The sequence below is a fragment of the Gracilinanus agilis genome, chromosome 4 (genome assembly GCF_016433145.1).
Source record: "Gracilinanus agilis isolate LMUSP501 chromosome 4, AgileGrace, whole genome shotgun sequence".
In the NCBI taxonomy this organism is placed as follows: domain Eukaryota; kingdom Metazoa; phylum Chordata; class Mammalia; order Didelphimorphia; family Didelphidae; genus Gracilinanus; species Gracilinanus agilis.
This window is the reverse complement of record NC_058133.1, coordinates 44,063,804-44,088,627: the sequence shown is the minus strand read 5'-3', so window position 1 is coordinate 44,088,627 and position 24,824 is coordinate 44,063,804. Positions and strand designations below refer to the sequence as shown.

General features: G+C 35.6%; 1 protein-coding gene across 1 annotated transcript in view; it reads right to left on the bottom strand.

The window, feature by feature from the left end:
- Positions 1–24,824, bottom strand: part of COL24A1 (collagen type XXIV alpha 1 chain) — a 407,511-nt gene that overhangs the window by 54,430 nt on the left and 328,257 nt on the right. The window contains exons 44-45 of the mRNA XM_044674850.1: positions 12,071–12,124; positions 10,110–10,217 (exon numbers count right to left, since the gene is read on the bottom strand). Coding sequence (XP_044530785.1) covers positions 10,110–10,217; positions 12,071–12,124 — 162 coding nt within the window. The remainder of the gene's footprint in view (positions 1–10,109; positions 10,218–12,070; positions 12,125–24,824) is intronic.

The following is a 24,824-nucleotide window of genomic DNA, read 5'->3' as shown; positions in this document are numbered from 1 at the left end:
AGAGAGAGAGAAAGAGAGAGAGAGAGAGCGAGAGAGAGAGAGAGAGAGAGAGAGAGAGAGAGAGAGAGAGAGAGAGAGAGAGAGAGAGAAAGCCTTGGTAATCAAAAGTCAGGTTGTGAAAAGAAGCAGACCTTGAGAGCTAAGCTGAGTACCATGTATCCAAGGTGAAGCTGTTTGTGGAATCCACAAAGAGAACCAGGACTTTGGGGACACTGAAGCATAGTTCTGAGTTGCCTCGGTATCTCCTATATGCCTGTCTCATTATTGTACCCAGTCTTTCCACAAATGCTCTGTGTATTTGTGGGAGAGTATGCCCAGGTTTATGGAAGGGAATATTTTATAGCTACTTACTATCACATCTTAGTAAATCAATGCCTTTGCTAAAAACAAATTGTATCTCCTGCCTGACTGTTAATGAGAAGAACGTTGGTGAGCACTTGGGAGCTACAGTGGTAGAAGTGAGTGCCAGTAAGGTATGCTTCCTCCCTCACAAGTAGTACAGAGCACTCAGTACTGTATTTATATTTTAGTTATTTTGTGAACCATTCAGTCATACAAGCAGTCCTTTTCCTCCTTTTCTTCAGGCAAGTGAAAATGTATAACGGATAAGTAGTAAAGTATGCTCATTTTATTTATTTTACTGGAGGCAAAATCCCTAGGAGACAGGCTGATTTAAAGAAAATATAGGTGAGCCAGTATTTGGTACTTACAAAGCTAAATTTTATACAAATAAAGTAGTTATGATAGTTATAGAATTTCCCTTTCTTTCTTTCCTCTTCTAATATCCAATAGCTGAATGTTGCAATTGAAACATCTAATTACATCCAAATCAAGGTTGGTAGCATTCCTGAGTCCAGGTAGGAATATTTTAGGATTATGAGGCTCTGGAGTGAGGGAGGGATCCAGAGATGGGGTGGGGATCGGTTCTAAAATTTGTCCAAAAGTTTGGTCTATGTTAATGGTAGGAGTTGGGGTTGAAGAGTGCAGGGTTTGAAGATGGTCTGAGGGATGAGGTCAAGAGGCCTTGAATGAGGTCAAGAATGAGTACAAGCTAGGGGTCAGCTGGGTAGCTCAGTGGATTGAGAGTCAGGCCTAGAGACGGGAGATCCTGGGTTCAAATTTGACCTCAGACACTTTCCAGCTGTGTGACCCTGGGCAAGTCACTTAACCCCCATTACCTAGCCCTTAGCATTTTTCTGCTTTGGAGCCAATATACAGTATTGATTCTAAGATGGAAACTAAGAGTTTAAAAACAAACAAATAAATAAACGAATAAAAAAAATAAAAATGCAGAATGAGTACAAGCTGCTGGAGCAGTTGGGTCCAGTTCTCTCTTTAAAAGAACAGGCATTTTTTTTAGTTTACTTTTTTTTAACCCTTATCTTCCATCTTGGAGTCAATGACTCCAAGGCAGAAGAGTGGTAAGGGCTAGGCAATGGAGGTTAAGTGACTTGCCCAGGGTCACACAGCTAGGAAGTATCTGAGGTCAGATATGAACCCAGGACCTCCCGCCTCTCTAAGTTTGGCTCTCAATCCACTGAACCACCCAGCTGCCCCCATGGTTTACTTTTGTATAAGGGAGGGACACTAACAATGTTGTTTTGCATTTCACTTTCACACAATTCTGTTTGGATTGCTTTGTGGAGGCAATCAATCATTGATTATCAAAATTTATGCCCAAAATGCATGTTTCAAGTTTTGGTTAGGTCAACCCAGGGATTTACTAGAATTTTTGGATGAAGTCTTAGTGTCTTAAAAAAGATACAGGTAGACATGTTGACCCAGTCTTCCTATCCCTTGAAATGATGCCCAGGAATCAGGCAACAATGAGGCTTCCTGCCAATTCTATCATGCAACAAAGAGAATTTGCTAAGGGACAAGTTTATGCCATGCCAGAATTCAGAAAACTAACCTCTTATCCATTCTTAGTGAACTCTAATATTGTAACACTGTCACTTTTTTATTACTTTATTAAAATTGTTTTTCTGTTTCTCTCATTAGAACAACTGGGATACATTCTAGAAGTTTGTGAAACTTCTACACCAGGGGTTCCCAAAATTTTTTGGCCTACTGCCCCCTTTCCAGAAAAAATATTACTTATCCCCCTGGAAATTAATTTTTTAAAGAATTTAATAGCAATTAATAGGAAAGATAAATGCACCTGTGGCCATCACTGCCCCTCTGGATTGCTGCAGCACCTACCAGGAGGCTGTAGCGCCCACTTTGGGAATCACTGATCTACACTAAGCAGAGGAATTTGCTTCTAGGCAAGGTTTAGAAAACTTACTAAATATGATATAGTCAGGTCTTAATCATCATAGAATTTCAAACTTGGAGGTGATCCCTCGAGGGTGTCTAGCCCATATCCTGTTCACTCACACCAACTTGATAACATCATTGTATACTCTTTTCTTAAAGATAATCTTTTTCTAGAAGTTACAAGATACGTTTCTAATTTTTACAATATGGTTTTTACAATATGGTGCTGGCACACAATAACATTCAGTCCCTTTTATGAACATACATGGTTTGTTTGCTTAATTGTAGCAATATATGAGAGAAGTATTTCTACCAGGTATGAGAAAGCCATTTCTGATAGATTCTGTTGTATCTTGCCATCTTATGGTACCAGAATGCCACTCACTCCATTGTATTCCCTGTCAAGCAATCATCATGACAGTTTTGAGTTGGAGTGGACCATCCTATATCTTCACATAATTACTTAGATTTATAGGAGTAGTTTCAAATCATTGACTGGGATGCTCACTCAATAACTACAGTTCATTTGGCTGACATTTCAGGTGTCAAATCAGATTTTCCATACTTACCTTATAACTCTAAGACCACACATGATATTATTCAACATCGTGGTTGGCATTCCTCACTTTGTCACTATTCTTATTTCATGATATAGATGATGAGTTGGGCTTTGAAGGGATTATTATTTTTATTATCATCATTATCATCTTGTTCTCATCTTTTCAGTGAAGTTCAGTAGGAAAGCATAAGGACAAATTGTTATTCTTCTAATCTTTTATTGTTAATTTTCTATGGATTATTATATAGGTAGGGGAAATGACTGTTTTTTGCATTTGAATCAAGAAACCAAGAGAGAAGTTCATCCTTTATAGAGTAAGGGCAGCCAGCTTTAGTATAATTCCACTAGTGGATAGGATAAGGGGGATGACACACATCCTTTCCTGTTCACATATGATTTTGAGCTCCTCTGTGAGGTCTCTATATATTTTGAGTGTTTTTCTTGCCATGTAGCTTGGAGATTATGAATGTTTGATATGGTGACATTTATTAAAACACTGTCATTATTAAATATGTTGATTAAGATCATGGCATATAAAAGTCTAGTGAATCCTTGGGTTGATCTAAACAGGCCTTGAAACAGGTATTTTGAGCATAAATGTTAACAAAGATGAACTGCTTCTACAAAGCAGCCCATCTGGCTCATATGAAGCTGAAATGCAAAACAAAGTTGTCAGTGTCTCTCCCTTATAGGAATTATAATTCAGTATTCTTAACCTCCTAGTGCCTATATTCTTTCTGCTTCACCAGATATTAAAATTCCCACAATATTGCTTATGAATGAAAATAACATGATCCTAAAGTTAGGGACTTTTTCCTGGTGTCTCACTCCTATTTCTACATTTTTTATTTTTCTCCTTTCCTATTTTCATTGGGAACAGAAAAACTATTCACTGCCATTCATATCATAATTCATGTTTAATTGGGAAAAAGGAGTGACATGAGTCCTTGAAAACCATGGGTAAAACTAAATTACTATTTCAGCCAATCCTTTTATCTTCTTCCCTAGCCCAATTTTTCATCCTACTTGGTAGACATATTGATTGATTTGAGACTATTTTTCTCTTAAAGAAATTCTAATGAGCAGGAAAATAGCCAAAATATAAACTAAAGGAGGGCAATGGATAAAAAAAGGTCTGGATTAGCCATAACCAGTTAATCAGTCCCTGGATAATCAAGAGTTGACTAAATTTATGTAACACACATTTGGCCAAAGTAAATATGCGTCTTTTCCAAATTTTCTCCTAAGCAAAAGGCCACATTACAAATAAAAACTACATGCAAATAAAAGTTGCCATAGCCTGATTTCAGCTCATGGGCCAGAGGACACACACAACCCAGCTGGGACGCAGGGGTTTTTGTGTTCACAATGTGGGCTTGCATGGTGGTCCTGCTGTTTTCTCCTCACAGGATGCCAAATTTGAATTAGACTGAGGATGTTTTTTCCCCCCATGAAGGAATAATCTCTAAATGAAAACCTCAAAATTTTCAGTGTCTCTTTTTGGATGAACATCACATCCTAGACAATATTAAAGTATTTAGCTTGCAAAAAAAGTCTTAACTTATCACAAAGAGTTAACTTTACTTCCTTTCCCCAACAACAACAAAAAAGTTTTATTATTCATAGCAATAAAAAATCCTGGTAAGCCTTCATTTTGGATGATGAATGGATTTATGATCTTTTGCAGGGAAATGTTTTCCTTTTCATTAATGATTGAGATGGTACGTATGTGAAAAAGGAGTCCAGCTCAATGAAAACAGCATGGTAGACTCATTTACTACAGATGTGCTAAGTTGACGGCTCAGACTCAAAACACTCACTTGTGAGGAAGGAAATCCACACCAGGCAATGGAGATCCTACTCAATTCTACCCTTCAGTTGTATTCATGTGATGTTGTAAAAAGATTAAAATAACAAGGTGACCATGCCAGGGACGCTTTAACTTTGTTGGCTGCATCTAAAAGGGGCAGAACATTGTTTAGGAAAATCAAGCAATTGCATAAGGCTAGAAACCCCAGAATAAATATTTTTCTCAGTGGAAAAACTCAGCAGGGTGTTTAAAGGTAAGCCAAGAAACACTGTGGTACCATGCTTTAAAAAATGAACCAATGGAACAGTGCCCTTACCCAGCCCCATGTATTCCAGGGAACTTGGTTTCATTTATAGACTTTGTTTAACCTCATGTTTATTCGTGCTTTTACCTTAGTAGCTTCAGGATATCATTCTAAGTAAATTGAATTTCTTTAGAGACTTGTTAAGCTACCTAATTCCAATTAAGCTACAGAAAAATTTTTAAATGTCCTTTCAGGTACAATATAGAGTTTTCTAAAAGCCTTAGAATGGTTTTATGCTTAATAATATTAACAATAATAGCTAACATTTATAGAGTACTTACTATGTATCAGGCACTGTGCTAAGTACTCTACAAATGATTATCTCATTTGATCTTAAAACTTGTACCTTAAAACCACTTTGTAGTATAAAGAGAGCCATCTATAGAAAAAAAATTATATTTACAAAGCTCAACACCTCATTTAGGACTTGCATTTAGAACAAAGTCCCCAAGAAAAATTTGGGGAATCTTTTATTCTGTTGGATGCAATTACATCAGTACTCAGAGCAACTCAGTGCTATGTTAATTCAACTTGCTATTTAAAAATATTAACAGTAGCAGGGGATGCCCTGCCCTGAGAGTTAATGGTTCATGAACAGAAATTCCAGAAAAGGGTCAGTTTAGGGATCCCATAAAGAAGTTTAGGCAAATAACCATTGTATAGTAAGTAATTTCAAGCTTCTTCTTTTTACTAAAGTCAATGAATTGACTGTTCGAAGTACATATATGAAAGGATGTATTGCCCAGGATTTATCATATAAGAAAACAAATGACTGGTGGTTGGTAGCAGAGTGAAGGAGCATAGTTGAGAAACAGAATATTTCCTGCTATCATTCACAGATTGGAACCAACATAAATCTAATATTCAATCCAACTTTCCAATAAAATCAGATTAATTATTATCGATTTTTCCTGACCCAAAGGCATTTATTTCCAGGATTCTTTTTAATAGTTATTTCTCTCAAATTGAAATATGTCTAAATCATTAACTCACTGTCTAGATAATGGGCAAAGAAATTTAGAGTTATTTTAGGAGTTACTACCAGGGAAAGGTCAATTGACTTAGTCATCCCTGAAAGGATACAGTGCATTGCCTTTAATATTTATTCAGGTGAGGTTGAATAAATGATTATTGTTAGCCAGTGGGAAAATACTACTTGGTTTGTAAGAATTAATAGCTATTTCTTTTTTGCAACTTTAAAGATCTTATCAACTTATTTGTGGGAAAAGTTGGAGTGCCAGTGGCTTGTAAAAATTTTTACATGATGTCCTTAATAGAAAGGCAGAAAATTACACTTATTAGAGGACTAGTGTGATACATTGGCAAAAACACTGGCCTTGGAACAGAATTGGGTTTGAATGTTGGCATTGCTACTCAATACTTGTGCGGCTTAATGCAAGTCAGCCCTCAGTTTCTTCACCTATAAAATGAGAATGTTGGAAAATATAATCTTCAGTGTCTCTTCCAGGTTCTTGTCTATGGTACCGTCATATCTGATGCTATGGCACCTGATTTTCCAACATAGCTTAAGTGACTTGAATGTGATTATGTCGCCAATATGTGTCAAAGACAGGACTTGAAAGCAAGCATTCTTCTGGCTATCAGGTCAACCTTCTCTATTCTTCACCAGGTGGCTCCTCAGTTGACTTAATTAGAAGCAGAATGAATAAAAAGACAATTCTCACTACCATTCAGGATTGGCAACCAGGGATGCCTCATCATTTTTTTTTTTGGTCCTTAGAACAGGTCTGAAGGTGGCAGCCAGGTGGCACAATGGGTAGAATGCTAGGCCTGGAGTCAGAAAGACCTAAGGTTCAAATCCAACCTCAGACATTGAATAGCTGGGTGACCCTGAGCAAGTCACTGATAACTGTGTGCCTCAGTTCTTCATCTGTAAAATGAGCTGAAGAAGGAAATGGCAAACCATTCTATTACCGTTGCCAAGGAAATCCCAAATGGGATCACAGTGGTTGAAGAACAGAATAAGTGGTTCTTCCCAATAGAATTATTTGTCATGTGAAACAGCTGAGATTTGTTCTGATTTTCTGTCCTAAGATTTTCTGTGAAGAGTTCCTTGGAGTCATTTTCTTAGTCCTGGCTGTATTGTGTGATGACTCTGAGGATACAGGTAGACTTCTGTGTTTTTTCTTAGGTTTGTTATAATCTAATCTGTTCTGAGTTTAGCTCAAGAAATTTGGTTTGGTCTCCCTGACAAAACCAACCCAAGAATGACCTTCCAGTCTCAATGTGGCTCCAGAAATGATCCAATCTCCTAAATGCCATTTATTTCAGCACCTTCCTGAAAAATTTCCTCTGGATCATAAATCACTGGGCAGTTATCTCCCTTTTATAAATTTCTAGGTTGTTGAATAGGGATCTAGGATTGTCAGGGTAGTTTTGCTGATGGATACTGCTAGGAGCTAGCATCTGACAATGAGCTGCCACATGGCTGCTTTTATGCAAGAACAAATGTTTTAGATTTCAGAAGCCAACTCAATGTTCTCTTTACTTAGAAATTTTTGATCCTTCTTGTGAGAGCCTCCAGGTATCATCGACTGCCAAGAAGAAGCTGTTTGTCACATTGAACTTTTGAATGACCTAATGTGGTAAGTAATTTACTACCCTGATGTTTAGCTAATGTTCTGATGAGTATCCCATATACCAAATAGCTGAAATTCTTCTCCAGCACATAAAATACATGTAAATACACCATGCTGGTTTCTATTGTGCATATCTGGAATACATATCTGGAATGTACTGTCTGTACCCCAGTTGGAATATAAACCACTTCCTATTCCTGATAAAGAAAAGTAATTATTTGTGAATACTAATATTTATAATTCCCTGTTCAGTTCCATGAACTAGGATTCAGCCATTGCATGAACAACCCCCCTACCCACCCACTTGTCTGACAAGAAGAAATCACAATGATTCTGGGAAGACTGGGTTTTTCCTTACTTCACCCATCTGAGTCATATAAAAGAAACTATGGCAGCTCAAATAAATGGCCTCATTCTAAGTTCACCTACCAGAGTTTATCATCGAGCATACAGACTATGAGTCCATTCCTGATCCTATTCAAAAGGACATATTATTACCAGAAATACCCAAACAACCACATTTAAAGATGCTCTCTCTGTAATATGGACCAATTGCACAGGGCTTAAAGAATAGTTATTTTGGGGTTTCAGTGTGTATTATTACTTTAATTGTGGCATTTCAAGTGAAAGTCTTTTTCAAATAATACTATTAAGACAATAGCAATTTCTCCAAGATGGATTGCAAAGAGATTGAAGACTATTTTAAGACTAGTGAAAAACTATCAAAATGAGAACCCAGAACTCTAGAACCTGATTCTAGAGTATTTCTGTCTAGAATATTCCAATTATATGGACCCACTTCCTTAGGCAAATTAGTAATTCAATACAGAAAGAAAGAAAATTCCTTTAGGGTTTGAGGTTAGCTCTAAAAATCTTGGGTAATATTAGGTGCCAAATGGATTTGCTGACTGCCTAGCTAAAATAAGAAATAACCATCTTTCTAATGTCTGGAATAAAGGACAAAATCTCATTTAGATAGGATTTGAGAAGTCATGTAGGTCTTCCCACATTTATACAGGGACCACTTTAAAATTTTCCTGAAGAAATGGTTACTTAGCCTCTTTTTAAAGATTGCTAGTGGAGGGATCCCTACTTCCCGAAATCATTTTATTGTGCTTTAGGATAGCTCTAATTGTTTGGACATTTCCCCCTTATATTCAAATGAGATATTTCTCTCTTCAATTTTCAACCATTGTTCTTAGTTTAGCTCTCTGTGGCCAAGCAGAACAAGTCTAATCCCTTTCTTACTTGATGCAACAAGTTTTTTCTAAAAGCATCCCATTTCCTACAATGGATATGATATGGTCTCAAAGTCCCTAATTATCTTGTCTACCTTTCTCTTGATTATCAACGTCTTTCAAAAAACATGGTGCCAAGAACTGAGTCAACTACTCTGGATCACCAGGACTATCCTCTTCTATGTTCTGGATATTATGTCTCAATTGATGTAGTCTAGAATGATATTCACTTTTTTTGAATGCCACATCATACATTGACTCACTTGAGTTTGTGTACCACTAAAATTTTCAAATCTTTTAAACTTTTCCACAGCCACACTGCTCTATGCCTCAGTCCATCTTATTTTTGCTAGCATGACTTTTGATTTCAAGTGTAGGACTTTACATTATCTCCAAATTAATTTCATATTACTATCTTTCTTTAGCCCATCATGCTAACCTACAGAGCTCTTTTTTATTCAAACTTCAAATTCAGTATGTTTGCTTTCTCTCCAGGTTTTGCATTATCTATGAAAATTATGTTGTGAAAATTTGAAAATCATGCCATTTCTGTCTTTGCCAAACCATTGATAAAAATGTTGTACAACTAAGAGCCAACCACAGATTCCCAGGGCATTCCATTAGAGGTTTTCCTTCTATTTGGCATTAAACCACCAACTTAGAAGAGTTAACAAGGGCAACGATTTGCATACTCATCAGGAAAATTCCACGAAATTAACAGGGAAGAAGCAGGAAATTTATGGAAATGGTATCATATTGGTTTTTGCTAAAAAACAAAATGTACATGAAATATTATATTAGTTGGAATGCAGAAAGGAAAATGTTGGGAAGAAAGAAGGAAGCTATGCTATTACACCAAAATTGAATGAACCCTGAGGAAATCTTTGCACAGTCCTTGAAACCAAAAGTATGAAAATGAAAGGAAAATGATTTTTGGCAGAACTCATTTTAAATTTTTGCCCCAAACCAAAGTTTCCATAAATAGTCCAAGGAGATAAAACCCAATACAGTCAGGTTGAGTTGCCCCTTAATTTGTTGTTTTAGCATTCTGACTCAAATTTTTATGTAGGCCAAATGGCTTAAATTATTTTTTGGGGGGGTGGTATTATATAGTAATATATCCTGAATAATGTTTCCTTTGACCTTCTCTAGAAATTAACTTTACATCACACTATATGAGTATCCAGAAATAACTACTAAAAGATTAATTAGTTTAATCTGAGATGGTGCCAAAGCAAAGAAATATAGATAACATGTTTATGCTTTAGTAATGGAACCCTTGAACATAAGTCTTAATAATAATTTTTTAGAAGGACAAAGTGATAGCTAAATGACTCACAGGAAGTCCTGGTCTTCCCGGTAGCCCAACTTTTCCAGAGTTTCCAAGGATGCCTTCTGCTCCATGATATCCTGGCTCACCTTTTTGTCCTGGTGGGCCCATGAGTCCCTTGACAATTCAAATAATCACACAGGTTATAGATAGACACAGTACTGTTGATTAGATGCCCTTATTTTATATTCTTCAATGGTACAATTTATTTGGGTAGATGTGTCCCATGACAAATCCCAAACCTTTCCAGGGAACTAGTAATGAATTGGGAAATTATGGAATGAATTCGAAAGCTCAAGTTTCTGTCATGAGGCTTCCCTAACCAAGAAATGTTATGCTAATCAACAGGGTTTTATTTAACCATTTCAGCTTTGGTACTATTTGCTTGGTACTTTTACCAATACAAAGTCTATGTTTAACCTCCTGTGGAAAAACATAATGGCTATTCTTTATAGCTTAGCTGGGATACCTGCCAAGAGGCACTTTTTCCCCATTCCTAGAAGAATCTTTCATCTCCATCCTTCAGGATCTTTCTCTTCTGTGAAAGATTTCCCGATTCTCCTGGCTGAAAGCATTCTTTCCTTCCTCACATTTTCTTTGGCCTTTTTTTTTTTGTTTGGGATCTTTCCTTTGTCTCCAACATCTATTATGTGTATCTGTGCACATATTGTACTTTCACCCTCCTGCCTCTTATTCCTGAATAATGGAACCTCTTTGAGGTCAAGGACTATGACATTTTAATCTTTATATCCTCAGTATCTAGCACAGTACTTAAGAACTACTTGCTGAACTGGATTAAATTCTTCATTTTTAGAAATAATTCCTTGTAGGACTGTGCCTCTGATCCTCTGAATTAGAAATCAGATCTTTTTCTTACTGTCCTTTTGTTTCAGACAGATTAAAAGAATAAGGGAATGGTCTATCAATGTCAACATATCTCTGTAGCTCTAATACAGTCTATACTTTTTTGGGTCTAAGTTTATTATTCTTTTTCTTAAATACTTTCCTACAGATCTGTGCACGGGGCGATCTACGGTTACATCTAGCCTTTGGCTAGGGCAGATGGGTAGGAAGTCTTTACCGAGCCAGTCAATACACATCTGTTTGGCCAGATGAGGTTATTGGCGGTTAATGTGAAAATCATCTTTGCTTTGTGAGAGAAGATTAGAAAATGGAAGGAATTTATTTCTTAGCCCACTCTGTCTTATTTGCTGGGGAAACAAGAAGTTGAGACCTCAAATTCAAAATCCATCTTGCATCTCCAGCATGTTATTACCGGACATTTTTTGTTATTTAGTACTATGAAGAAATTTCTGGTCTTGACTCCCTGGCTTTACTCTACACCCTCCCCGAACCTGGTCGTAGTCATAAGTTCTCTGCTTTGCAGGCAGAGTAAGGACAAGGTGATTGTGTACCTTATGCCAGGTTCAAAAAATTATGCCCTTGAGTGTTACTGTCTTTCACTGAGCTAACACTTGAAATGACAATACAAAATAAATAGCATGTTCCAGAGAGCAGAATTCTCTAACATATAAAATATATGCAATTATAAAAAAGTTTTATTTAAAAATCAATCCTCCTGACATTTGCCGCATTGCTCCCTAGAAGGTTGCCTACATTCCTCAGGCTTGGTCCTTGTTCTTATAGTCTTTCTGTCATATTAGCTAATAGATCTTCTCTAGATCGTACATCATATAATACCAAGATGAGTCAATCTTTAGGTGACAATTGTATCCTTGGGAGTCTGATCTCCGTGTCCAAAAGGCAAGCCTCTATTTTCAAAGAGGAGACCATCTTTCTAGGCAAGGAGACCACATATTGACCTCTTTGGATTTTGATGTACATAATTTCCCCACAATATAATTGTGTAAGGGTCTGTTATAGTTAGTTGTCATTCAGTTTTTCTGCTATTCTGAAATTATCATCTTTATTTGGAAACAAGAGATCAGTGAGAGAGACTTGCTACTTACAGGAATTCCAGGTTTCCCAGATGGACCAGGTACTCCTTTCTTCCCTTTAGGACCCTAAAAATATCAAACATCATTAACAGTTGGTTAAAAAAAAGGATAATAGGATAATTGAATTAGAAACAATGAAGAGCTCTGCTTAGTGCTTCAGGAGGTCCAAGCTCTCTTCTCAACTTTCCTCCTAACTAGCAGGGACAAGCCACTTCCTCTCTAGACCTCAGTTTCCTCATCTGTAAAACAAAGGGGTTAGATTGTGTGATCACTGAGGTCCTTTCCAATTCTGACATCCTATGATCCTAAGAAATTCAGCTGAAAGAAAACTGAACAGATTGTTTTATGTACATGATTTCATGCTGGATTTCTTTTCCATCCTTGGCATTAGCCTCCCCAAACAAAAAGAAAATATTTTACCTTTTCCCACTCCTTTTTTCTTGTATTTGACAATTTAAGAAGAAAAAACAACAACCAATTATCCATGGAATTCTTTCCTTCCTTTTGAATGTTGGGAGGCTTCTAATTAAAATGGTTTAAGTAGCAGCTGGCCTGTCAGGATAGTAACGGTCTTAGTTTACCCTCACAAAGTATGCCATTGCTCTGACAACATTCCTGTTGACTTTTTAAAAAGATAAAATATGGGCTATGTGACCATTTCAACAGTGTTTCTCATCATGCTTGTCAAAAGCGCCCAGGACAGTCCTAGGGTGGTGGGAAGAACACTGCGCCAGCAATGAAGAAACTTAGGTTCAAGTCCCAGTTCTCTCACTAAGTAATTTTTGGCAGTCACTTAACTAAATTGAGCCTCCATCTATGAATTTTGAAGGCTCCTATTTGTTCTTTTCTGATTCCTAGCAGTTGCAAAATATATTAATAAAGCAATGAATAATAAGAATAGTAAGCAGTGATTACAAAGAGTTAGCATTGCTTCATCAATAATAATACTGATCATTGCTAGCGTTAGTATAGCACTTTATGACTATATGTATTATTTCATTTGATCCTCATAACCTTGAGATGAAAGGAACAAAAGAAGAAGGGAAGGAAAGAAACTATCATTTAATAAGTGTCTCTGCCAGGCACTGTGCTAACCACTTTACAGATATGATCTCATTTTATTCTCACAACAAGCCTAGGAAGGTGGGTGCTATTATGGTCCTTATTTTACAGATGAGGAAACTGAGATAGACAGAGATTGAGACTTGCCCCTGGTCAAACAGCTAAATTTGGTAAATAAATGCCCGAGGGAGAACTTGAACTCTTGTCTTTCCAACTACAAATCTAGAGCTCTGTCCATTGCACTACTTAATCCATTCAATGATAGGTTATTCCAGAGGACTCTTACTTCCATTTTTTGGACATTATTATTAAAATGGCAGGTGAGGGGAATAATGTCAGTATAGTTTACTGATTTAGTTCACAGATTTTAGTGAAGCATTTGAAAAAAGCAAAAAGGACTAAATATAAAGTATTTTATTTGGGTTCAAGAAATCAGACAAGTATAGGATAGGAAAGGCAGGGCTAAATAGGAGTGCATCTAGGAAAAAAAAGATCTAGATGTTTTATTTATTTTATTTTTTTTGAAAAATCATATGCTTTTTATTTTTTAATTTTTAAAATTTATTTTAAATTTTTTTCTATGTTTACATAATTCATTTTCTTTCTCTCCTCTTTTCTCTCCCCCCCCCCCCCACTAGAGTCAACAAGCAAGTCCACTGGTTGTACAAATGTTAAGATCTAGATGTTTTAGTGGACTCCAAGCTCAACATGAGTGCCCAGTACACAGAAGGCACTTAATAAGGGTTTGGTGATTATTTGCTTGCTTTGCAAAAGGTCAAAGAGGCATTGAATAATGAACCAAGATATCTTGACTCCAGTTGCTGTGCTTTGTCTACTTCCCCAACCCATCCTTTTTTTTTTTTTAAACCCTTAATTTCTGTGTGTTGGCTCCTAGGCAGAAGATTGATAAGGGTGGGCAATGGGGGTCAAGTGACTTGCCCAGGGTCACTCAGCTGGGAAGTATCTGAGGCCAGATTTGAACCTAGTACCTCCCATCTCTAGGCCTGGCTCTCCATCCACTGAGCTATCCAGCTGCCCCCTTCCCAACCCATCTTTGAAAAGAGTAGGAACAGGGACAGCTAGGTGGTTCAGTGGATCAAGAGCCAAAGCCTGGAGAAGGAAGATCCTGCATTCAAATCTGGCCTCAATACTTCCTAGCTATGTGACTCTGGGCAAGTCACTTGACCCCCATTGCCTAGGCCTTACAGCTCTTCTGCCATGGAACCAATACACGGAATTGATTTTAAGACAGAAGGTAAGGATTTAAAAATAAATAAAACAAGTAGGAAGAAATCAGGCAGACAGAAGACAAAGTAATGTTTACTTAGGCTTTAAAATGATAGATTCTTATAAAACATTATGAATAGCTCACATTTGCACAATACTTTGTAGTTTATGTAGTTCTTTTTCTTATAACTCTCTCAGGAAGTACAAGTTTTATCATATAAAGTTTTTCAAGTAAGAAAAGGCTGAGAGTTAAATGTATTGAATGTACAGTAAAAAGTAGATAGAGCCAGAATTGGAACCCATGTTGTTTTCCCCTAAGTAATTTTCTTTCCCATTAACTGAGATAACAACTGACCTTTATTAATGTAAATTAAAATTTAGTACTGGGTAGAACTGATCTATTTGCCAGTTCATTTCAGATCCAGCAAAAAGAAAAGAATATTTATTGCTATATGAAGTGTTAGAAGATGATTGGTTGGGTTGCTGTCACTGAAAATATACAAGCTATTACTTAAATAACACAAAAGAATTAAAATAACCTTTGCTTAAATCTTGGAATGCTATTTTAAAACTTCTTTTGTCATGTTATTTTATTAAAAGTGGAATATTCCACTAATCAAGGGGCACGTCTTTATTTTCTTATTAATGTCATAATTAATAATACTTACAATTGTACAAAATTGTGCTTCCTATTTTATATAGCTAGCTCTGAAAAATTTATTATAGATCATTGTCCTTACAAAACTAAAACAAGAACTTAAACCCATATTTTATTTTATTTTATTTTATTTTAAAACCCTTAACTTCTGTGTATTGGCTCCTAGGTGGAAGAGTGGTAAGGGTGGGCAATGGGGGTCAAGTGACTTGCCCAGGGTCACACAGCTGGGAAGTGTCTGAGGCCAGATTTGAACCCAGGACCTCCTGTCTCTAGACCTGACTCTCAATCCACTGAGCTACCCAGCTGCCCACTTTAAACTCATATTTTAAAAGAGGGGCTTTACCATTTTGATGTAATGCCACTTCTCTGGGCTTAAAGCAGCCTTATTGTTTTGATTCTCTCAAATAATAGTTATTATTTGGTTGGTTCCAAAGGAGAGCTATAATAACAGTTCACATTTGGGATGGCTAGGTAACAAAATGGATAGAACATCAGACTTGGAGTTGGGAGGTCCTGGGTTCAAATCTGAGCTCAGGCATTTTCTAACTCTGTGACTATGGGCAAATCATTTAACTCCAACTGGCTGGCCCTTGCTACTCTTCTGTCTTAGAGGTGATACTAAGATAAGATAAGGTAAAAGATAAGGGTTAAAAAATAATAGTTCAGGTTTATCTAGGGCTCTTGGGTTTATGTAGTAATTGCCATTGACCACTTCACAAATTGGTAGATGGCAATTCTGTTATCTCAATTATATATTAATTCTATGAGACTTCCCAAGGAGAGCTAAAATAAGATCAAACAAGTTCAGAAAGATTATAACAAGATTTCTTTTTTAATTAATGAATTTCTGCTTCCTCAGATCTTTTTTTTAAGGAAAAAGGTCGGGCAAAAATCATAAAAAACAATCTATTAAACTTTTTTACATACTAAAAACTGTAGTTTGGGTTTCAGAGAAACCATTGAATTTTTTTTCTTTCCAAGTGAATTGATCTTGCAGCTGGTTTTGAATTGCTCTCATTCTTCCTTCTCAGGCTCTCATATACCAATCAATCAACAGAATGAGTGATCTGTCTGAGTTGAATAAATATTTTATTTTTATCTATATAAAAATCTATAACAAAAAACTTAGCAAACTTGTAAAATAATAAACACTGACTATGTTAACCTGGATAAGGCACTGGAATATTTTAAGCTTCAGTTTTCTAACCCATAAATCAAGGGATAAGGGCATAGAACAATGTTCCTTTTCAGATTTAACATTATATTATTCTAAAAAAATGGAAATTTTATGAGGTGAAAACAACAAGAGTTAGAGAGTCAGGGTTCATCAGGCCATTGGAGATATATGCACCTACTCTGAGAACAGGCACGCCTCCATAAACAAGTCATTCACTCAGTAAACATTCAGTAAGCACCTACTGTGTGCAATGAACAGTGCATTAACAATCCATCAAAACAAACAAGTCTTGACTCTTCCATTTTAAATTTTAATAGCATTTGGGCGATATTCATAGGAGAAAACCTCCCAACATCTAAAAGATTGGGGAAGGCCATATACCAACTAGAAAGAGAACAACTCAGAGCAACATTCAGAATGCCATTAGAACAGAAAATTATTCATTCAAGTTTTGAGAGATTGGTTGAGGCTGATCTTTGGAGGCTCCTACTCCAATTATTCTTCCTTTTTTTTTTTTTTTTTTTTTTGATTAAGGTTCCATTTTTCCAAGTGCTTATTCTAAAGAGCAATAGATCCAGTATACATTCATGGCGAAGATCCAGTTCAAAATCTGTGTAACCCTGCAAGGATTCTAGGTACATTTATACACATCACTTCATTAAAATAAAATAACTCCAAAGAGCTAAGTCTGAATGTTTTTCCAGGAACAGCATGTTAAGTGGATTTTTATTTGATGGATAAACATGAATGTTATTCAAGCCATTTCATAGAAGTAATAGGTTTTTTTTTCCAACGAGATTTATAACATTCGAGGTAAAAAAATGATCTATCAGTTCCCTCACAACACATATTTTTAATATTAGGTCATTGCAAGATTCTAGTTATTTTCTATCCCATTCATTCCTGTGGTTGTCAGGCATTTAAAGGATAGCAGTGAATCTGATGTACCCTCACTCACCATATGCTCAGACCTAGTAATACAGTTTGTACAAAGTGTAGGAAAGGTCAATATGAATGAATGAAAAGTCTTGAGTTATAGAATGTCCAAGACGACAGATTATATTGAATAGAGGCAACATGGTGTAATAGATAGAGCACTATTGTTTAAGTTCTGTGTCTTATGCACAGTAGCTATGTGACCCTAGCAAAATTGCTTCCCTTCTTAATGCCCCCGGAGAGATGTTGAGGTTGTAGGTGCTAGTGAGTTGCTGTTGTACATTGAAGGAGGAAATTTATCTGATTTTACACTAATGAAATCACAAGTCTAGATACTCTGTGTCTTTCTCTTTCCAGATCAATAGTGTCCCTAAAAGTTATACTTTTGTGTCTAATCATGGCATGAAAGTGACTGAATTCTTGAAGACTATAGCATCTTTGAATGAATCTTTGATTTCATCAACCATGATGAAAAGTAACACACAATACTGTTTCAAGAATATCAGTTATCTGAGGAATAGACTAAGAAAGAATGGGAAAACCTCCTAAGAAGTTTAGACAATAGGTAATGAATTGTTTTGGTCATGACAATCCATGAAAAAGAAAATGATGAACCTTCCTCTTGTCCTATGTGTCCTTCAGGTTGAATAGTGATAGAAGCCAAGAAGCAGGAAAAGATGGCAGAAGTCTTTTCATCCATTTAAATTTTTTATTTAAATAATAGCATTCTAAATGTGAGATTCTTGTCCAGCAAGTCACTGAAGGACTTGAGGAATAGAATTAGTTCTGTATTGAAATTCTCATTAAAAATAAAATCTCAATATAAAAGAAAATTCTAGAAAAATAAAAACTCTCAGATCCTCTTTGTAGAAGCAAATAAAGGAAGAGACTGATGGAATGTGAATACAAATGGAAGCAAACGATTTTCCCCTTTATTTTCTTCATGAGTTTGTTTTCTTATATAAGCAAAATGTGTCTTCTTTCACAATATGACAAACATAGAAATATGTATTGCATGATAGCATATGTATAATTTAGTTCATATTGCTTGCTGCCTCAGGGAGAAGAGAGGGGAGAGGAGGAAGAGAATATGGATTGCAAAATGTCAGAAAATGATTATTTAAATTGCATTTATGTGTAAATGGGAAAATATAGTTAAAGGGGGAGAATAGAAGCAAATAAAGGAATTAGTGGAATTTGTGGCATTGTATATCCAAAGAAAACAACAAAAATAAAACCCTCATTATTTCCAGATCTTTTTGGTCATCATGGAGTACTCCATAGATCTATTAATGGTCTCAGACTGTTTAACATTTTTATCAATGTCTTGGATCAAAGGCAGAGATGCTGTGCTCCTCAAATATGCAGGCAGCACAAAGCTGGGAAAACACTGAAAGAAATGGTCAGGACCCAGAAGAATTTTGATGAACTAGATTACTGGACTGAGGTAAATGAGATGAACTCTTCAATAGGGATAAATATAGTCTTATACTTGGGTACAAAAAAATAAGCTTTATAAGATGGGAGAGACATGCATCAAGGACTTGTTCTGAAAAAAAGATCTTGGGGTTCTACAAGACTGCAATCTTAATATTAGCTAGTCGTATGTTGTGGCAGCCAAAATCAAATAATATATAATATTAATAAAGTATCTGGAACATAGTAGGTACTTAATAAGTACTTATTTACACCTCCCCCCTCCACTCCCCAAAAAAGGAGCTAATGAAATTTTGGACTTCATTAAGAGGTGATAGTTCTACTCTGCCATCATCAGACTTCACCTAGAGTTTCGTTGTTCAGTTGTTACAGTCATGTCTGATTCTTCATATCCTCATTTGGAGTTTTCTTGGAAAAGATACTGAAATGGTTTGATATTTCCTTCTCCAACTCATTTTACAGATGAGGAAAAGGAGGCAAACAGGGGTAAGCAACTTGCCCAGCTAGAAAGTGTCTGAGGGCAGATTTGAACTTGGGTCTTCCCGACTCCAGTTCAGGTACTCTATCCATTGTACTACCTAGCTGCACTGTGGCTTAAGAAGGATATTTAGAAATTGGAGAGTATCAAGTAGAGCATAACCAGCAAGGTACAAGACTGATTCTAGGACATCTGAAAATAAGTTGAAGGAACTAGGCATATTCATCCTGAAGAAGAGAAGATTCAAGAGAGGAGGGATAATAAAACTACTGTAAAGCATTTGAAGAATTGGTAATTGGAGGGGGAATTAGAACAGAATCAGGAGTAATGGGTGGAAGTTGTAAAGATGTGAATTTAGGCTTGTTGCCTAGAAAACTTCCTAACAATTAGAGGTGTCCAAAAATGGAATGGAAAAATGCTGGATTCCCACCCATGGAAACCTGTAGGCACAGGCAGAATGGCCACTTGGGTATAATTATAGTGGCTATTCCTTTGGGTATATATGTTAGACTAGATCGCTGCTGAGGTCTCTTGCTTCATAGATTCTATGGATCTTACATAGATAAAAAGACAAGCCAATAGTATAGCTCACATTCTAACTACCATTGTAGAGGATGAAGAAGAAAATAAATTATGCAAAAAATTGATAAGATCTTCCAAATTAAATCAACACATACTTTACTATTATACTTAAAAGCATGTGGTAGCACAATGGAAAGAGTGAGCATTGGACCTGAAGTCAAGAAGACCTAAGTTTAAATCTAACTTCAGACATGTATTAGCTGTGTGACCCTAGGTGAGTAATTTAAACCATCTGTCTTAGTGTAATCATCTATAAAATAAGAACAATAATATTTATTTTCCAAGGTTGCCTCGAGGATAAAATCTGTAAAGTGTTTTACAAATCTACCAATCTTAAAGCACAATATGTGTGCTAGCTTTTGTTATTTAAAATTTGATGACTTCAAAACAGGGGGAAAAGAATAAAATATGTATTGGAAAACAAAACCCAGAATAAAGAAATATAAGAGGCTAAATAAACTACATAGAAAGCTCATATATATATATATATAATTTATATGTATTATGTTCTTACATTATATTCTTATATTAAAGTATATATAATATATATGTGTGTACACATACACACATATATAAAATCTCCCTTTTTGATGATATTGTTCATTGTTTACATCCACTGCCTTCCAACTCTCTCCTTGAAGAAAGTGTTCTCTCTATAGCTATTTCTCTTTATGTACATATACATTGAATGCTCTATTCAATATATATAATCATTACATTTGATTATATATTATTCATATAGTATATACTTATATATAATAGATAATTGGTATAATATGTAACATACAATATATTATGTATAATACTTTATGGAGTATTCATTACACATACATTAAATATATATATATATATATATATATATACATACACACACACACACACACATTAGATATTTGTATATGTAACACTTTCTTCAGTGAGGGAGTGGAAAGCAGTTGACATGTGAGCAATGAACAATATCACAATAGAGGAAATTCATTATATATGAACACAAAAGACCAATGATCAATATGTGAGTTGGTGTTGAGTTTAATGCTTGTTTAGTAGCATATTATAGACGGTAGAACAAAGATCAAAATCAAGGCCAAAAGGATTAAGATGAAGATAAGTTATGGCATACAGCTCAAACCTAACATATTTAAATAAACTATTGGTGTTTAATGGTGGGAAAGAGAGAAGGGAACAGATATCAACATCAACTATGACAGTTTCCTGTTAACTGATATAAAATGATTACTCTGATGAAGAGTATCAAAGAAACACTTGATTTCCTTGACAAGCAAAGAGGCATGGAAGATGAGGGTAAATCTTTTATAGAATTTATATTAATTTGAAAGTTTTATAACAAAGAATGTTAGAATATTATAAAATATCAAGGATCATAAAATAGCATGTAGTCATAGAGATAAGCCTACCACAAAACTCGAAATGTAACCTGGATTCAAGTCAAATGAACTGTCTAAAAATAATGTGTCAAGATTTTCCAAGGGTTACATCTACATTTGTGAAATAGATTGAAGATAGGGTGTGTTGAGAGGAGGTAGTATGATATGTGTAGTAGATATGTGGTTAGTTTTGGAGCCAGGAAGAATTGGGTTCAACTCCCACTTTGGACACACACTAGCTATGTGACTATGAGTACATTTCTTTCAGTATATAAAGTAATTTTCTCAGATGAAAATTTGTCAATAAACTAAGCATCTATCTTGGTAGAGAGTTTTCATATCAGGAGCTTTTAAATCTGATGAAATCAAAGATCTGTATCAAAGGATGAATATGTGTATATGTATTTGTATATGTTTTAGATATAATTTGAGTTAGTTTATAAAAACTATATCATGCATTCTCAGGAAATTCTAATGTTGCTTCTATGTGCTTACCATGAAGGTGATAGCTAATTTTCTCTCACTTTTTCCTTATTCTTCTATGATAATGCATCCTAATTCCCTTAAGAAAGTTATTGAATCTGTTTGGATTTCTCTTTTCTCATTTGAAAAATGAGGGAGTTATTCTAGATGGTCTTTAAAAGGATAAATTCTATATTTCTGGCATACTGATGATGCCTAAGAAGGGCAACACACAGCTGAGGAAGGATGAGGTCTAATGTTGAGAGGGCTACCAGGAACCCCAGCCAAACCACAATTTGGACAATAGAAGTCAATGTGTTGCTCAGATGGAAAAACCATGGGTGTAATCAATCATTGCCTGAAGCACATAAAAAGTAGGATGATTTGATTTATATAACATTTCAACTGTAGAAATAAGGACTTATGATGGCTTATTCTAACATATGAAGTGAGATTAAAAGAAGGTCTAAAGAATTTGTGTCTTTTGACCATGGTCACATTGTCATAGAATTATAATCACGGAATTTCAGAGCTGGAAGAGATCTTAGAAATCAAGTAGTCCACTCTACACATGACAATGAATGGTCCATATTTTCACTCAAATTCCTATAGTAAGTGAGATGAAAATCTTAAGACAGCTCATTCCACTTGGCAGCACAGTGGAGAGTACCAGGCCTGGAGTCAGAGAGATCAGCGTTCAAATCTACTCTCAGACAATAGATTTGTGAACCTTGGCAAGTAACTTAACTTCATTTGCCTCATTTTTTTTTTCAATCTGCAAAATAAGCTGGAGAAGGAAATGGTAAACCGCTTCAGTATCTTTGCCAAGAAATCTCCAAGAAGAGTTAGACATGACTGAAATGACTGAACAACAATTGTTGGGGAAAATTTTCCCTTAAATTCAGCAGAAATCTTCATCATTACAACTTTTTTTCCATCAATTATTCCTAATCCTATTCCTCTAGGATTAAGCAGAAGGAGTCCTACTCTTCTATGTAATAACATTTCAGATATTTTAAGACAGCAATATTATCTCTTCTTCTCCAAGCCTTCTCTCCTCCAGGCTAAATAGGTCTCATTCCTTTAACGGTTCATTGTCTGTCAGTGGTTTTTAATCCCCACACTATCCTGGGTCCCCTTCTCTGGGTATGCTCCTGTTTTCTGGTGTTCATCCTAAGATATGGCCCCCAGAATACTTATGCTTCAGGTTCATCAATTAAAATTATGTGATTACTTTTATTTCCTTAATTAGAAGATGAGTCCAAGGCACAGACTGAGTTTATAATCCATATGGTCTTCCTTCTGTGTTATCACTATTATCCTCTTTTGGGGATTCTTTCCCTAACATTAGATAATTTGAGTCCACTATAGTCCTGATTTGACCAGAGACTATCAGAGTAGGCTATCAATATATTGATATTATTGGAACTAAGAATACACGATTTTCTTTCTTAGTGTCTCATATACCCTTGTGACAGAAGAAACAGCATGTAGAAAGGTAAGGATTCCCTTACCCCTTAGTAGGTCAACCATTTGCAAAATATAAGTAATTATGCAATAATATAGACAGGTATACAAATAGGTTAATTTCTCTTTCCATTCTCGAGGAAAGAATTAATAAGTTATGTGTAACACCAAGAAGGCAAATGACCCTCATCATATATTTGTTTATAACTACATGTTTATTATGGATGAAAATAAGATGCAATAAATTATCCATTGGGGAAGCTAGGTGGCTTAAGAGATAGATAGAGTGCTGGGTTTGGAGTCAGGAATACGACTTCAAATCTAGCCTCAGAAACTTCCTAGCTGTGTGATCTTGGGCAAGTCACTTGATCTCCATTTGCCATTGAAGAAGGAAACTTCTAGGCTATACCACCCTAACCTCTTTGCCAAGAAAACCAAATAGACAGAAGTCCATGACATCATGAGAGTCAGACATAACTGAAACAACTGAACAACAACAAAAAATTAGCCATGCTGAGTCTGGGACCCAGGCCTTTGGGTAAATGCCTTTTGTGTTCTTTGCTTCCTGTGTGCACTCCTGTGCCACCACTGAGGAATGAAAAGTAGAAACGGAGCCCCTAAACAGGTGGTCTATAGTATGACTTCCTTTTACCCATCACCCCTACATTCTAATAAAGAGACAATCATGTTGGCTGATAAGACAAAATATCAGTAAACTTTCAATTTCTGCCTGTAATGTTAGATTAAATAATAATGGACCTAGAAAAGAGAACAGCTTTCACTCAGAGAAGAATAATCTGAAAAGAGCCAAGCTGAGAAGCACTGAGAGAATAGACATTTTCATGACAGACTTTGAGAGATTAACTTTAGTCAAACACAGATATAATTCAGCTACACCACCTTGATAATTGTGCCCATTGAAAATATTGAACACTAATACTTTGGCTACAAAATAACTTAAAAAGGAAATTCGATATTGTCACTTGGTTGATTTATTCAATGTAAACAATTATTCTCAATAATTATTCAATTAAATGATAGAATTTACTCCTTATTCAGTTCTAGATAAAACAGAAATTGTCACCTTTTCTCTTCACCTTACACTGAGTAGTATGGTCCCATTTCATTGACATTGAGCAAAACAACAACAAAAAAAAACTGAATACCACCCAAACACTCCAAACTGAGCTACTGACTGAATAGAATATACTCTGATATATACCAAGAATATACATAAAATTGTTTGGGGGCAAAAATAAGTTTTTCACATCAGTCATTTTGTATCTGATTTTGTTTATTTTCTTACTGGTAATAATAATAATATCTAGCATTCATATAATACTTGAAGGTTTGCAAAGCACTTCAGAAATACTTCGTTGTATATTTTAAACAACCCTGGGAGGTAAGTACTATTATTATTTCCATTTTATAGATGAGAAAACTGAAGTAGACAGAGATTGAAAAGGGAAAAGAGATGGCCAAAGTAAAATATATACATATATATGACATTAAAATTCAAAAACATTTGAGTTAAAAATATTCTTTTAAAGAATTAATCACTTATTCCCTGTATCATTAAAATGTGTAGATTCATAGGATCACAAAGGGATTCAAAGTTCATCTTGTTCAGGTGGATTCTGGAGTCCAGAGAAGTTAGGTGGCTTGTCTATGGTCATCTAGTGAGTAGCAAACTAGAATCTGGTGTTTGCTATCATATCCAATGGCTATGTCTTTTATGTGTAAAACACAATACTAGAGCTTGAGATGCTACAAACAATGAACAATCATCTGACCTCAAAGAGCTTACAATCCAGTAGTAGATATAAGATAGTTGCATAAATGAATACATCATAGAGTGCTATAAGTGCATGAGAAAGGTTTAGAGAAGTAAGAAT